The sequence below is a fragment of the Bos taurus genome, chromosome 4 (genome assembly GCF_002263795.3).
Source record: "Bos taurus isolate L1 Dominette 01449 registration number 42190680 breed Hereford chromosome 4, ARS-UCD2.0, whole genome shotgun sequence".
NCBI classification, from domain to species: domain Eukaryota; kingdom Metazoa; phylum Chordata; class Mammalia; order Artiodactyla; family Bovidae; genus Bos; species Bos taurus.
The window spans coordinates 62,065,251-62,082,227 of NC_037331.1; the positions used below are offsets into that span (position 1 = coordinate 62,065,251).

At 39.4% G+C, this 16,977-nt stretch overlaps 1 protein-coding gene and 1 long non-coding RNA gene across 4 annotated transcripts in view; both read left to right on the forward strand.

The window, feature by feature from the left end:
- DPY19L1 (dpy-19 like C-mannosyltransferase 1) overlaps positions 1–3,618 on the forward strand; it is a 92,516-nt gene extending 88,898 nt beyond the window's left edge. For 2 of the 3 annotated variants that reach the window (XM_010804278.4, XM_059885881.1), the window contains one exon: positions 820–3,618. In XM_010804278.4, the coding sequence (XP_010802580.1) occupies positions 820–976 (157 nt within the window). In that variant the 3' untranslated portion in view covers positions 977–3,618. The remainder of the gene's footprint in view (positions 1–819) is intronic. The other variant, XM_002686820.7, reaches the window with a different exon arrangement.
- A 6,022-nt stretch (positions 3,619–9,640) lies between these two features.
- Positions 9,641–16,977, forward strand: part of LOC132345103 (uncharacterized) — a 45,834-nt gene continuing 38,497 nt past the window's right edge. The window contains exon 1 of the long non-coding RNA XR_009494235.1: positions 9,641–10,512. This is a non-coding gene — a long non-coding RNA (uncharacterized lncRNA). The remainder of the gene's footprint in view (positions 10,513–16,977) is intronic.

The window sequence follows — 16,977 nt, forward strand, 5'->3', positions numbered from 1 at the left end:
TCTTATTTTAAGAAATTTCCATAGCCACCCAGGCTATCTGTAACCATTACCTTGATCGATCAGTAGCCATCAACATTGGGGCAAGACCCTCCATCAGCAAAAATATTATGAAGCCTTATCACTGAAGACTCAGATGATGGTTAACATACTTTTTAGCATTAACGAATTTTTAAATTAGGATATGTAATTCTATTGCACACTTAATAGAACTCAGCATAAACATAACGTTTACATGCACTTGGCAATACAGCTCAAAAATTTGGGTACTCACTTTAATGTAATATTTGCTTTATTGTGGTGGTATGGAACCAAAACTGGGATCTCTTGGAGGTATCCTGTATAATTTTCTGCATCAGTATATGCAGTATATAATCTGCATCAGTATTCCTCTTACTATGTGCTGGGCACCATGCTGGATGCAGTCTCTACCATAGTCCCTTACATCATGGGTCTGTCCCATTTTACCTATGTGGAGAGTGAGATTGAGTGAACTACCCAAGACCACATTTTTGATAAGTAGCTGAGGCAGAATTCAACTGAGATCTTTTACCCCACCACCTGAATTCACGTATATTATATGTCTTTTTCTTTCTTTATTGTCACCTTTGCTGTGTTCACCTTGTTCTAGAAAGGATTTATGCTAGCTTAAATAAAAATAACTATGATAGGGTATTTTTGATTTTTTTTTTTTTAAAGAAAGCTAACTTATTTTAAGTGAAAAAAGAAATGAGGGTAGGAACATGGAAAATGTGTTCCTTTATCTTCCATTATGTAACGTACAGTGTTTTTTTTTTTTAATCTGCACATTAATTTTTCTAGGCCTGGATGCAGTATGCCTGAAATCTGGGATGTGGAAGATCCTGCTAATGCTGGGAAACCTCCCTTATGCAACCTCTTAGTAAAGGAGTCCAAGCCTCACTTCACCACTGTATTCCAGAACAGTGTTTACAAAGTCTTAGAAGTCATAGAGGAGTGACTGCTGCCTACAGAGAATTCCACCAGTAATGGTTTCCATGTTTTGCTAATAACTCATGCCTTGTTTTTAATTCAGATTCCCAAAACTTTTGTAGGTAACTGTTTTCAAATAGAAAACGTCTTATTTGGTCAGTCTGAATGTAAAAATACTTAAACCTTTATCAGTTGGTTACTATATCAATGCACCCCTTAAAATTTGCTATGCAAATGAGTATATGCTTGTACTTGACTTAAATATTTGTCCTAAAGTGAGCAAAGCTACCTGTATAAAAAAATATGATGGGTCATAACAAGGTGATGTGAAAATATAGTCACTTCTGAACTGTGTAGGGGCTGATTTTACAGTTTGTGGACTATTGATGCCCCTTGCTTTTTTCTCTGCCTTTTGCTCTTGTCTTTCGAACATTTCAGTGATTACTGTAAGCTCCTCAGTCATGTCAGCCCCTGTCATCAATTTCAGAAAGAATAGCTGGGGCAGACATGGATATTTGCTGTGTAGACCTATAATTTATTTCCCTTCTTCACACTCTTTGTTCTCTGTTGCTCTTGTTAATAAAGCATTTCCTGCCCGTTGTAAATCCAAGTTCTTGGACCTAGTCTTTAGGACCAGATTCCTACAACTGCCAACCACGTGGCATTAGTATATGTTGGCTTGTCTGTTTCTTTCTCAATATTCTTTGTCAAATAAGTGCTATTTACTCATTTAATTGCTTATCAGTTACTTATTCTTGGTTTAAAAAGTTTAATGACAATTGCGTATTTTTCTCATTTTTAGTAGTATTCGAATGTTTATATTTTAATAACTTTAAACCACTTAAAAATTTTCATGTATAATTGTTTAAGAAAAGCTATTTTGAACAACCACAGATGCATCTAGCAACTAATGTATATGTGAGTAGATATAATTTATAGTGGAAGACTGTAGTGTATGGTAATTTTTCTTTTATTATTAAGATACCATAAATATGACTAGTTTTTTGGTCACACAGTAAATAAGTAATGATAAGTGAATGGAGTTTTTATATTTTACTTTTAAAATTGCCTGTCTTTAATAAGACGAAGCCTTAAACCTTATGTTATAATTTTGGTTTCAAAAACCATCACTTCAGTATGAGGAACTAATATATTCAGTCTTCCTCTTTACTTTTTTCTTATCTGTTTATTTGTATCTTGAAACTTTTCCAACCTGCTTTAAATTCCTAGTATGAATTTTTGCTTCTTAGAAGTTAATTTGTGTGAAATGAGATTCTACAAAACACTGAACCCTCATAGTTCTGAGAAATGGTTTTAAGATTTAACGTTCTAAGCAAACCATGATTCTGGCAGACTACACATTTAATTACACAGTGTTCTCTTTATTAACTGCAGGCAGATTAACCTCATTGTGGACTGTCCTTGAGACCTGAGTCCTCAGGGCTGGTTTCCGGTGCCTGCTCCAGGAAGCCACTGAAGAGCTGTTCTCTTTCTGCCTTCTCTCCAGAGCCCAAGGACAAGCCTGGTCTGGGGGAAGCACTAGCTTGCTTAGAACAGACAGCTGCCGAGACAGCCCAGGCTGAGGCTCGTGCAGCCCCGAGCCTGCCCCAGAGCCCGTCTTTCCCAGGGAGCCTCCTTCTGGCCGAGATGGTCAGTGACTTCAGGTGCCTCTCCCTCTTTCTTGCTCACTGGGTGACTTATTTCTTGGTCTTGGTCTTTAGCCAGTTTTAGAAAACAAGGAAGCATCTGGGGAGTTTGGATTAGGAGTAGAATTTAAGCAGTGATGCAGCAACGCAGAAAAATGGGAAGTGGGCACTTGAGGCCTGGGAGGATGAAAGCCACCATGGGTGGGGAGAGGAGAAGTGTGTGCTCCGTTTTATTTCCCATTGTTTCTCACATAAATGTGTTTTGTACATCCAGCATTTACTATCTTTTTTAAATTTTACTTTTAAAGTCATTCTCTATTTTTCCCACCTTTAAATAATTCCCTTCCCAGTAAGTTTACATGTAATTATTTGAAATTCCACATAGGAAAAACGTTAAAATGGTGTTATAACTGTTTTATATGCTGGGAAAAGATAAAACTAGTCAAATTAGGGGTTTTTTTTAATTATTATTTTTCAGAAGACTCCTTTCATAGCAGTATTTATTCATTTAGCTCCACCAGCAAGCTATGATTATGTTTTAGGCCAGTCAGTTTAGAAAAGACGTCCTGGGCTACACTGCACACTCGGCCTTGGTCACATCTGTAGCAGCCGGTGCTGAAGGTTATAAATATCTTTTATGGCAACACAGAGTAGTAGTAGGTTCGATATACATGATAAACAGTATTAGAGCTCAGTATTTTATGCATTTTTAGCATTTAAAAATATTTTTGCTTTAGTGTGAGGAAGGTTAGGATGGTCAAGGCAGTGATAAAAATAGCTATTACTATGACATTAGGAAAGGAAAAAAAAAAAGTTGGGGCAGTATTCCTTAAAAAAGATAAGCCTCTTAAAATTGCTTAGCAGAAACAGTGTAGTGTTAAAATAGGACAATGATACTAAGGAGAAAATGAAAGAATGTATCAAGAGTAAATTGATAATGCATAGGGGAATTGTATTTTTATGAATTTTTTGCCAGTTGTTTACATGTACTATGTATGTTAAATAAAAAAGATCATGAAAAATATGGAAAGTGTTTTTTTTTTTAATTCTTATTTTCATTTCCTTCTTAGCTGTACATATGTTTAGCCTCATTCTGTGGTCAGATAACCCCACGAACTGGTCTATGGCAGATTGCAGTCCTGAATAAAGGGGAAGGGGTAAAGGTTCTTGGAGCTACTCAATCCTCTTCATCAGTGATGGAATAGCTGTTGAGGTTTCCCACACTCTTCTCGTGTTTGTGGCATTATATACACTTACATTACTTTACTGTTTATGTCAAGGGACACGATCATTCTTTAAAGTCATATTTTCAGGGTAATTCCAGAGTTGCTGAAAGCTTTTTTTTCATACATTAAACCACAGTTTGGCCTCATGACATTTTCTAAATTATAAGTCCTTGTGTTAGTTTGATACAAGCATCAACTTAGTTTTTGTTTTTGTTTTTGTTTTTTTTAATCTGCTAGGAGGCAAGACAGGTTAGCTTAATTCATGCCTCTATAAGTTTTTACACAGTAACACCTTCATTCTCTGACATGTTTGAGGAGAGTAATTCTCAAAGATAGTGTGAGAATCAGAATCACCTGGAGGGCTTGTTAAAACAGACTACTGCACCTCACCACAAAGGTTTCTTACTCATAACAAAGGTTGGCCTAAGGTGGTGCTATCATCTGAATGTTTGTGTCCCCAAAATTCATATGTTAAAACCCTAATTCCCAAGGTGATAATACTAGAAGGTGGGGCACTTGGGGTGATTAGGTCATGAGGATGGAGCTTTCATAAATGGGATTAGTGCCCTTATAAAAGAGGCCCAAGAAAACTCCCTTGCTACCTCCTCCATGTGAGATTATAGCTACAAGGGGCAATCTATGAACTAGGAAGTGGGCTCCAACCAAATACTGAATCAGCTGGCACCTTGATCTTAGACTTCTAGCCTCCAGAACTGTAAGAAATAAATTTCTGTTCTTTTTAAGATACCTAGTTTGTGGTATCTTGTTATAGTAGTTCAAAAGTAGTAAGCCAGATAGGACCCCAGAGTTTGCATTCTAACTAGTTCTCAGGTAATGCTATGCTGTTCCTGCAGGGAGTATTCTTGAGAAAAGCTGTTCTAATGGATAGGAAGGGACTATCTGGAATACTGGCCTCTAGCGGGCGCTTCATTCCTGACAGTACTTATCCCACCAGGACAGGCTAGAGGGTCCCTATATCGGGAACTGAATTTTACGGAGTTCTTTCTTTGTCTCTTAGGGAGCATGCTTCAGTGGAACTTGCAAGGAGCAAAGAACAGATAATGTGCTTTTTAACCAAGAACAGATAAGGTAATTTTTAATCAGACATTAATATAGCTCACTTGCACTGTGCTGAACAGGTAGTATGGACCATTTAAGTATTTTGAACTTGTATACTATAGACAGGCTTAGACCTTTCTTTTCAGTCCAAAGATTGAAAAAGAGTGAAATCATGTGAGATCGAATTTACTTTTGTAAAATTACGTTGCCTAAAAGAAAATAGATAAATTCAGTGATGTGTGTGAATTTAAAACTTCATTTTCCACTTCATTACTTTTGTTTGACTCCAGAAATCCTCAGTCTTCTCTCTCTATTAGGGAGCAGTTCAGGATCAGCTGTGGTCCACAGATCACCTGTTTTCTCTCTTTTGCCTGCCTGTTCTCCTTCCCCACAACTAGAAGTTTCTAATTTAAATCAATAAAATTGTTACCTGTGCAAAAAAAGAGGAGGTGCTTTTGAACTTCATTACAGACTTGAATTGATCTTTATTTCATAGTACTGTCAGTACAAACACGCTTTTACATTCAAAGTTAAAAAGGACATTAAGGTATAGGAAAGTCTTGAAAACTCTTTCATCCTTCCTGTCCTCCCATGAGAGCAATTTTAAAATTCTGAATGAACTTGAGAGTTGAAGACTTTCTCTCTTAAGATTTTGAGTCATTGGAGTATAATTAAAGGTAAGAGATTCAGATAGTATTGATATTGGCTCTGCTTTCAAAGCAATGCTTTCTATACTCTTTATCTAACCCCAAATTCTAATTACTTTAAATAAACAATGAGTTGTCAAAATAACTTGCAAATAAATAGTAGCACTATGGAGTATTCTGTTTATGCAGGCATGTTCTTTTAAATTCAGCAGAATGTAATTTCCTTGATTTTTTTTAAGTATATGGGCTCACCCATATGCAAATTTAATACCTTGAAAGAAAGTTTAATGTAGCAAAATTCAGCTCATTCAGTTGTGATACTGACTGCTCTTAAAGCTTTAGTGCTTACTCATTTCTAAAAAAAAAAAAAAAAAGAAATGAAAATAAGAAATAACCATTTCTAAGATTTGGCATCAGGTCATGAAGTTCAGCTCTTCAGCTGAACTTTATAGACACAGCTCACATCTCTGGCCCTGTCCCCTTGGATCTTCACTCTTGGTATCTCCGTATTAACCAGAGTCCAGATTCAGGGACCTCCCTCTTGCCCTAGAACATTATCTTCCTAGGAGTTGTAATTCAGTAATCCTCCCAGCTCTTAAATCTGTGATGAATTTGACTTTTTCTAACACAGACCCTTTATGGCAGTCATCCTCAAGCTTGTCAATACATTGGAAATTATTTGTGAAATTTGTGAAGCTTGAAAAATACTGAAGCCTTTCCCCCATCTCCACAAATTAGAATTTAAGCAATCTGGGAGGAGTCTTAAGATTTGGACCTTTAAAAAATGCAGGCCTCCCTGCCTTACGTCTGGATGTCCATTCTTCCCATGTCTCTGCCCAATTGAATTAGAAACGGTAAGCAAGTTTCTTTCATATACACTCTTTTATTAATAATGATTGACTGTTTCTATTAATACTTTATTAATCATAGAACTTAGTGTTGAGTAGACTCTCTGAGGAAAGAATTTTTTGTTCAGTTAGAGGTAGTTGCCATGGTGGGTATGAGAGGCGGGATAGTGACAGCATAGGTACCACATATTTATAAACCCTGATTTGAGTGCCTGTGAGAAATGGGAATTTAACAGCCAAAAGCAAAAAAAGAATAAAAATAAACTAATTTAAAATTCATTTGACAATTTAATATTTGTTGTGGAGAATCTTTCTTCTCTTTGCTGATCTTTTTTTTTTTTTCATTTTCCTGGAATATACTTTCTTGATCGGTTTTTATTTCAAGATGCAGTTTAACTCAAATGTCAACTCCTCTGTGAAGACTTCCCTAACTGCCTTCCCCTTGGCAGAGTGAACTGTCCCCACTGTCCACATTGCTATCACTCCTAAATTCCACACATCTAATACGACTTGTACTGCACTGTGTCCTTTCAGACTGGACCTGTGTCTTAGTCCATTCCAAATGCACAGTTCCTCCTAACACAGTGCCTAGGAAGTGGAAATGCTTAATAGTTTTTTTTTTTTTTTTTTAATAAAACATGCTTTATTCAACATTGCAGTAAATTCTAGGTGGCACTGTAATTATTTAAACTAAAAGAAATGGAAGATTATGTATCCTAACTGTGGAGATGAAATAATAAGGAAATGCAGGATCTCTTTAGATTGATATCATATGTAGAAGAAAAATTTCTTTGATAAATAATTAAACAAAAATTAACATCATTAACATACCCTAGCTGCTGCTGCTAAGTCACGTCAGTTGTGTCTGACTCTGTGTGACCCCATAGATGGCAGCCCACCAGGCTCCCCCGTCCCTGGGATTCTTTAGGCAAGAATACCGGAGTGGGTTGCCATTTCCTTCTCCATTGCATGAAAGGGAAAAGTGAAAGTGAAGTCGATCAGTCGTGTACGATTCCTAGCAACCCCATGGACTGCAGCCTACCAGACTCGGTCTATGGGATTTTCCAGGCGAGAGTACTGGAGTGGGTTGCCATTTCCTTCTCTATATCCTAACTAGCTACCTTGATACATTCAGAAATGGCTGGTAACCTAGTAACTATTGGGAAACAATATGGTAAAGATGGATATGTTTGTCTCCAAAGAAAGCACTCTCTTTGGCCTCATTTGGTTTGTGTGGCCCAGGATACTATGATGGCCAGTGCTGTGTACATTCACTGCTGACCAGGAAGCTGGGAACTGATTAGGAGTTCAATTAAAGTGTGGGAGGAGGAAATTTGCATAGGATGGGGAGAGACTCATGTTGTCACTAGATAAGGATATTAGACAAAACATGACAGCAGTCATACAATTCATATTACCATAATTGAGACAACTAAATTAGAATCCTGGGTCCATTGTTTGCAAACTTTGTAAGATAAGACATGTTATTATTTGAGACTCATTCTTACCTTTAAAAAGGATATGCCTCCTAGGGTGGTAATTAAAAACAAGAGAAGTGGACAAATCCACAAACAGCAGGAAATTATAACAAATGTGACAGAAATTGATGTAATAAGCAGGCAAAAAAGTCACTAGTGATATACATGGTTTTAGCAATAAAGGAATCTTAATGTAATGGTCCTTTATAGTACAATTACACTAAACAAATGAAGAATACACCTCCTATTCCAGTATGTGGGATATTTCCAAGAACTGACAAAGCATGAACTCCAGAAAGGCAAACATTTTCAATCTGTTTATTTCACTGATGTAACAATATTGGTTAAATTAAAAAAGTGGTCCTGAATGGGATCACATGGCAATTCTCAAAAGAAGTAATGATTAAAATCCCTTAATGTGAGAAATTAATATAAAATTTAAAAAACAGTTTTAAATAAGCCATAAATCAATGAAGAATCTATGATGAAAATTTGAGGAAAAAATAGAGCAATGATATACTACAAACTGCTTGTGGGGTATATTTAAAGCAAATCTAGGAGTATGTTTTTTTCTCTATATAGTCTAAAATGCACATATTAAACTAAAAATGAATTCAAATATCAATGTCAGGCATATAGACAAAGAACAGCAGACTACCCCATCCCCAAACTGAAGGAAATAAAAGCAGAACTTGATGAAATAAAGATATCAAAAAAGCAAAGTTGGTTATTTGAAAAAATTCTTAATGGAGAGGAAAACAAGACATAAAAATTATGAATGGTGAATTACAGAAGCTGCAGAGAATAGGTGGAGGAGAAGTTATGACAATTTTGTCAATAAATTTGAACACTTAGATGGTTAAATTTCTAGAGAAATGCAATTAATCCAAGAAAAGTAGAAATTAGGAGTAGTCTTATCCCCAGCAAAGAAATCAAATTAGTAATTTTTAAAGATCTCTCTTCAAAGAAAATAATAAATCCAGAGAGTTTTGCAGACTTCTGCCAAACATTTCGGAGAAGGCAATGGCACCCCACTCCAGTACTCTTGCCTGGAAAATCCCATGGATGGAGGAGCCTGGTAGGCTGCAGTCCATGGGGTCGCTGAGGGTTGGACACGACTGAGCGACTTCACTTTCACGCATTGGAGAAGGAAATGGCAGCCCATTCCAGTGTCCTTGCCTGGAGACTCCCAGGGACGGGGGAGCCTGGTGGGCTGCCGTCTATGGGGTTGCACAGAGTCAGACAGGACTGAAGCGACTTAGCAGCAGCAGCAGCAGCCAAACATTTAAGGTGCAGATCATGTCAATCCCATACAAACACCTAGAGAATAGGAAATAAAAGAACCCCAGCTTTTGGGCAACTGTAACATTAAATAACAAGAGCAGAGAGGATGAAGTCAGGATAGGAAAATCACAGGTCTGTTACATTCATGAACAAAGATGCAAACAAGAATCTAGCAATAAACTGAACTTAAGATATAAAAATGCTGCTGCTGCTAAGTCGCTCGTCTCTGGGATTCTCCAGGCAAGAACACTGGAGTTGGTTGCCATTTCCTTCTCCAATGCGTGAAAGTGAAGTCGCTCAGTCATGTCCAACCCTCAGCGACCCCATGGACTGTAGCCTACCAGGCTCCTCTGTCCATGGAATTCTCCAGGCAAGAGTACTGGAGTGGGGTGCCATTGCCTTCTCCGATAAAAATACTAGTTCACCTTAAATTGACCTATATTTTAATATCCCAGTACCTTGCCTGGAAAATCCCATGGATGGAGGAGCCTGGTGGGCCGCAGTTGAGTCACACATGACTGAGTGACTTGACTTTCACTTTTCACTTTCATGCATTGGAGAAGGAAATGGCAACCCACTCCAGTGTTCTTGCCTGGAGAATCCCAGGGACGGGGGAGCCTGGTTGGCTGCCGTCTATGGGGTCACACAGAGTCGGACACGACTGAAGCGACTTAGCAGCAGCAGCAGCAGCAGGGCTCTTTATCTGTCTTTATGTCCTCAAGTAGGATTTCCTCAAAGAAGGACTTCCTAAAACTCTAAAACTAACTGTAAAAGGAAAGGAGTGAATGATTCACTGTGTTGTGGTTAATAACTTCTATTCATCAAAAGACGATGAAACAAGTGAAGCAATCCATGATGTATAGAAGGTATTTTCAGCTTGTCTACCTGATAAAAAAGGTCAGTATCCAGAATAAAGAAATCCTAACAGAGTAAAAAAATACAAAGAAAAATTGGCCCAAAACATCACATTTCCTGAAAAAGAAATGCAGATGGTTATGAACCATCTTTAAAAAAAAAACAATCCGACCTGTTCATAATCAGAGAAATGCAAAATGAAACCATAGTGACAACATTTATAATTCACAACATTGATTAGATTTTTAAAGTACTGGGAAAAGGGTGGGACAACAGGAAGTCTTCACTCCCTGTGGAGGGTAACTTTTCAGAAATATATGGCACTACCTGATGAATTTGAGATTATACATACTATGACTTAGTTTCTCCACTCCTTAGGTTTATACCCCAGAAAAAAACAAACATGTGCATCAGGAGACATATCTAAGAAGTTCACTGCCAAGTGTTCTCAACAGCAGACAACCAGAAGATCACTTGCCCGTGTGTCTGCAGTCAACCATAGAATGGATAAAGACATTGAGGTATAGTCATCCTGCAGTGTCCCGTTGAACATGTAAAACTGTAAAACAGTTGTAGGCAATAACATGCATGACTCTTGGGGAAATATTGCTAAGCCAAAAAAAAATTAATTTGTAGAAGAATATATGTGATATGAGTTCATATAGAGAAAAGTTCAATAACATGCAAAGTTAAACACATTTTTAAGGAACTAAAATGTAAAATATGAAGAAAAACAAGTGAATTTTAAGTAAAATTAGTGACTGTCTTTCAGAGGATGGGAGACACACAAGGGTCTTCACAGTTGAAGGTTATGTGTTCTTTCAAATTGGGTAGTGGGTATAAAGGTGTGACTTAACTGTAATTATTTATACTTTATGCATATATTATAATTATTCTCCATTCAATATTGAAAAAACAAATAGACACTTTCAGATAACTAATACACATGTAAAGAAAGACCCACCATAGATGTAGCAGGTGGTTGAGAGAAAATCCTCAATTTCTCCAGTAATCATGATTTGTAAGTGGTACTCCCCTTGGTGCCTGGCACACGATGGGCCCTCAGTTCAATGTGAAGGGAACAGAGGGAGTAGGGAGACAGGCATCTCATTTAAAAGGTCAGCAGCACCCACTTAGGTTGATAAAATCTGTTACCGATCCCAGGCCTAGATGCTCACCACTCAAAACTCAGTATCCCAGAGGCAGTTGTTGGAGGAAAGGAAAGTTGCTTTTAATCAGAGAGTCAGCGATCTTGGGAGAAGGTGGACTTACGTTCCCCCAAAACCAACTCTGAAGACTGTACTTGGTCATAAAGCTTTTAAGGGGAAAGGAGGAAGTCATCTCAGTTAGTCTTTGAGAAAGGGGCCAGGGTCATTCCCGCCACCAACCCATTGCATTGCAGGGTTCTCAGCTTTTGTGATCTTCCTCTAGACATTATGTTGTTCACACAGTTTGTTCACAAGATTACTGAAGAGAAAGCTAGGGAAGAGATCTGGTCATCTGTTAATTACTTAGTCTTCATTTCTTTGATCTACAGAAAGAACCAACAGGTTAGGCAAAGTATTGTGTGATCAAAAGATTTGAAAAGTGTGCTGGGGCAGAGGTGAGCAGAGCACAGGAGTGTCTGAAACCATGTTTAGTTCCAGTGAAGCTTTGCTGAAGTGACAAGCCAAAAGGGCTTCTGCTGAAGGCAGTTATAGTATCTGTAAAACAACTGCATCAGACAGTGAGTCTGTGACTCTGTTGTCCTAATCCTTAACTGCTTGAGGCTGCTCTTTTTTGACTCAAGTAGGCCTGGGAGATTGCAGCTTTTCTACAAACAAGAGGCAGGAAACATAGAGGGGTCTTTGTACTTACTCGCAGAGGGTTGGGGCACAGGGTTCTGCTGGGTTCCAAAACCACAGGCTATTAGAAGAAAGGGTTTGCTGACAAGGCTGAAATCAACTTTTTTAATATAAATGGAGACACTGAGGCTTTGAAAGGGGAAATAACTTGCCCAAGTTCATGCTAGTACTCCAGGTGTGCGTGTGCATGCTAAGTCACTTCATGTCCGACTCTTAGTGACCCTATGGACTGCAGCCCGCCAGGCTCCTCTGTCCACGGGAGTCTCAGGCAAGAATACTAGAGTGGGTTGCCGTGCCTTCCTCCGGGGGACCTTCCCGACCCCGGGGCTGAAGTCCGGTGTCTGATGTCTCCTGCATTGGTAGGCAGGTTCTTCATCACTAGTGCCACCTGGGAAGCCCAGTACTTAGTAGTAAAGCTGAAATTAGAGAGTTGCTCTCCAGGTCCTAGCCCAAGCCGCCCCATCCACCTTGGTGTGGTGGAAAGAACACCTCAGGAATAGTTAATCAGTTTGGAATCCAGACTCGGACACTCAGCTCCTACAAGCACAAGCCAGCTACATCTGGAATGCCCAGTTTCTCCCTGGGTAAAATGGGATAAGAGACAATGCCAGTCTCACAGGGCTCTTATGTAGATGACATGAGGTATTGTACGTAAAGTTTTCAGCCTCCACTGCCCTTGGCCCTACTCTCTGCTGGGCTCCAGGCCTCAGCCCTGCTCTCCCTCACTCTCCTCCCTCTCTGGTCAACAGCCCCCAGCTTGCAAACTCTAGTGACCCTAGATTTGACCAGAAGGTCAAATTCCCTTTCATTATGCAGAACAATTTATCTCCTCATTGTCTTACCACCTCCCCCCTTTTTTTAAAATAAAAAAACTTGGAGTAAGAACACGTGATCTGCCTTCCTATCAGATTTTAAGAGAACAATCAATATATTGTTGTTAACTGTAGCACAGTGTTATACAGCAGTTCTCTAGAGCTTTTCATCTTGTTTACCTGAAACTTTGTTCCTCTTGGTTATAATTCCCACCTCCCCCTTCCACAAGCCCATGGCAACCACCATTCTATTCTTTGTTTTTTTTTTTTTTAAATTCAGCTATTTTGGATACCTTACGTTAAGTGGAGTCTTGCAATATTCAGCCTATGACTGGCTTGTTTCACTCAGTGTAATGTCTTCAAGGTTCATCCGTGTTGTCACATATAGCAGGATTTCCCTCTTTTAAAAAAAGGCAAATAATATTCTGTTGTATGTATATACCCCCTTTTCTAAAACCTTTCATTTGTTGGTAGACATTTAGTTTGTTTTCCCAAGTTGGTTATTATGAATGCAGTGAACGGCAGTGCTAGTATCTCTTTGAAAAAAAAAAAAAACCTGATTTCGGTTCTTTTCTGTAACCTTCTTATCTAGGTTATCTATTCCCAGGGGGCTTCACATCATAATCAAAATTTCTGTTAGGTTATTTTTCCCATCCAGAGGATCAGGAATCTCTTTGAAATGAATTCTGTATCAAGATATCTTTAAAAAAATAATAATAATAACGTCTCCCTCCCTTTTTCTGCCCTTAATCATACCACCAGGCACAGACAAGCAAATCAGGGTGGACTGATCCCTAACCATTCTTAATACTGAAAATCTCTGGGGTTTTCCTTTTGTGCTTTTCCTCCCAGGTGTCTCCCCAACCCTTCCAGAATAATTTTCTTGCTGTTCCTCTTTGCTTTTAGTTGAAAGTAGGAATAATCCATAAGGAAAGAGAAAAAGCTTGGGGTGGGGGTGGGAGCAGGGCAGAGAGGAGAAAATCAATCTCCTGTCAAAATAGTCTGGCTCCACATCTGCCCCTTTCACTCAGCCGTTGCTGAAGTGGGCCTGGCTGTTGAGATGGGCTGGGCTGGGGGCTCTGCTCAGCATAGCATCTGTCACTCCTAGCAGAGCCAGGGCTGCCTTCCGAGCTGAACAGGAAAATGACTTAAGTGATGACAGAAAAATGGCTGCCAATTCCAAGTAGATTTGCCACCTCAGAATACACAGCACTGTCTTTCACCTGACATTTCACAGCGAGCTTGCACTCCCTGCAGAGGCTTATGATCTGAAGATTTCTGTTTTTGTTGTTTAGTCTCATTCCCGTCCAAATGCCCAGGCATTCACTGACTCTTAGAGTTGTAGAGTTTGTGCTGAAAGAAAACCTTGAGTGTGAAAGGCAATGTTATAGGCTGTGAAATTGGTTTTGGAAGTGTTACCAAACCAAACCTGGGTCTGCTTGCCCTTGCAGTACAGCCAATTTACTGACATCCGGTTGTGGTGAAGCAAAGTGTGGCATTTATTGAAAGGTGTCAGACAAGGAGTCCAGGACAGCTAATGCTTAAAACACCCGAACTCCCTGATGGGTTTCAGGCAAGCATTTTTAAAGGCAAGGTAAGGGAGGGGAATTGCAGGGTATGTGATCAACTCATGCACAGTTGTCTGATGGGTTGATGGTGAGGTAACAGGGTGGTGTCCCAGGGGGTTACATTATCAGTCTTCAGGCACCAGCAGGTCTGGGGATTGGGTATTCCATGATCATCAAGTGGTTACTTTCCTCCATTTGGTAGAGGTTATAGCATCTGTAAAATAACTCAGAAAATGTGCATCAGATACTGTTATCTAGGTAGTTCAGAGGAGAACTAAATCAGAGGATATGGGGGGAGGGGTCTGTCCCTAAAAGGCCCCATAAGATCCTGCTCAGTTACAGAAAGATAGCACGTTCCCAAGGAGGTTTCAAGAATGACAAGGTTTCCGGCTGAAAGTTGAGGAAAAAACACTGGACTTTGACACTAACATTCTGTATGTTACTGAGCAAATTACTTCTCTGAAATTTAGTTTCCTTATCTAAAAATGAGGACATTACAATATTGTAAAGTTTAAAAATAAAATAAAATTTAAAAAAAAGATTCTGCATGCAGCCAAATAAATAAATAAAAATTTAAAAATGAGAACATTGAATGGGAACAGTAATTTTTAAATGATGTTCCTAGGACTCTATGGTCAATAAGTTTAGCAGTTTGATTGGGATGGGTTGTGGTATAGTTTTCTTCATGCTTCTTAGCCTCGGGCTTCCTTGAGCTTTTTTTGATCCATGAGTGTATTCAGTTCAGTTCAGTTGCTCAGTCATGTCTGACTCTTGCAACCCCATGAACTGCAGCATGCCAGGCCTCCTGTCCATCACCAACTCCCAGAGTCCACCCAAACCCATGTCCATTGTGTCCGTAATACAATCCAATCATCTCATCCTCTGTCGTCCCCTTCTCCTCCTGCCCTCAATCTTACCTAGCATCAGGGTCTTTTTAAATGAGTCAGCTCTTCCCATCAGGTGGCCAAAGTATTGGAGTTTCAGCTTCAACGTCAGTCCCTCCAATGAACACCCAGGACTGATCTCCTTTAGGATGGACTGGTTGGATCTCCTTGCAGTCCAAAGGACTCTCAAGAGTCTTCTCCAGCACTACAGTTCAAAAGCATCAGTTCTTTGGTGCTCAGCTTTCTTTACCATGAGCTTATATGCAGGTCAGGAAGCAACAGTTAGAACTGGACATGGAACAACAGACTGGTTTCAAATAGGAAAAGGAATACGTCAAGGCTGTACATTGTCACCCTGCTTATTTAACTGCTATGCAGAGTACATCATGAGAAACACTGGGCTGGAAGAAGCACAAGCTGAAATCAAGATTGCTGGGAGAAATATCAATAATGTCAGATATGCAGATGAGACCACCCTTATGGCAGAAAGTGAAGAGGAACTAAAAAGCCTCTTGATGAGAGTGAAAGAGGAGAGTGAAAAAGTTGGCTTAAAGCTCAACATTTAGAAAACTAAGATCATGGCATCTGGTCCTATCTCTTTATGGCAAATACATGGGGAAACAGTGGATGACTTTATTTTTGGAGGCTCCAAAATCACTGCAGATGGTGACTGCAGCCATGAAATTAAAAGATGCTTACTCCTTGGAAGGAAAGTTATGACCAACCTAGATAGCATATTCAAAAGCAGAGACATTACTTTGCCAACAAAGGTCTATCTAGTCAAGGCTATGGTTTTTCCAGTAGTCATGTATGGATGTGAGAGTTGGACTATAAAGAAAACTGAGCACCAAAGAATTGATGCTTTTGAACTGTGATGTTGGAGAAGACTCTTGAGAGTTCCTTGGACTGCAAGGAGATCCAACCAGTCCATTCTGAAGGAAATCAGTCCTGGGTGTTCTTTGGAGGGACTGATGCTACAGCTGAAATTCCAATACTTTGGCCATCTCATATGAAAAGTTGACTCATTGGAAAAGACCCTGACGCTGGGAGGGATTGGGGGCAGGAGGAGAAGGGGACGACAGAGGATGAGATGGCTGGATGGCATCACCAACTCGATGGACATGAATTTGAGTGAACTCCGGGAGTTGGTGATGGACAGGGAGGCCTGGCATGGTGCAATTCATGGAGTCGCAGAGTCAGACACGACTAAGCAACTGAACAGAACTGAACTGAATATATATATATATATATGTATATATATATGTATATAATAAACCATGAGTTTATAGTAGTTGTCAAATTTGGAAAATTTTAAGCCATTATTTCTTCAAATATATTTTCTGTCCATATCCCTTTATCTATTGTCTCTTTTAGAGACCCCAAATACATACATTTTAGGCTCCCTGTAATTGACCTGTAACTCACTGTTTTTGGTGTAGGTGGGGCAAGAGAAAGCGATTCTTTTTACTCTCTGGTTTTCATTTTGTGTGTGTGTGTGCTAAGTCACTTCAGTCATGTCTGACTGTTTGTGACCCTATGGACTGTAGCCCTCCAGGCTCCTCAGTCCATGCGATTGATTCTCCAGACAAGAATACTGGAGTGGGTTGCCATGCCCTCCTCCAGGGGACCTTCCTGACTGAAGGATCAAACCCGCATCTCCTGTGTCTCCTGCACTGGCAGGTGGATTCTTTACCACTTAGTGCCACATGGGATTTTGGATCATTTCTGTTGCTGTGCCTTTAAGTTCACTGATTTTACCCCCTGAAATGTCTAATCTCCTCTGAATGCCATCCAATGTATTTTATATCTTAGACATGATAGTTTTCATGCCCTGAAGTTCTAAGTGGGTCTTAAAAATTTCCGTGTCTCTCCATAATT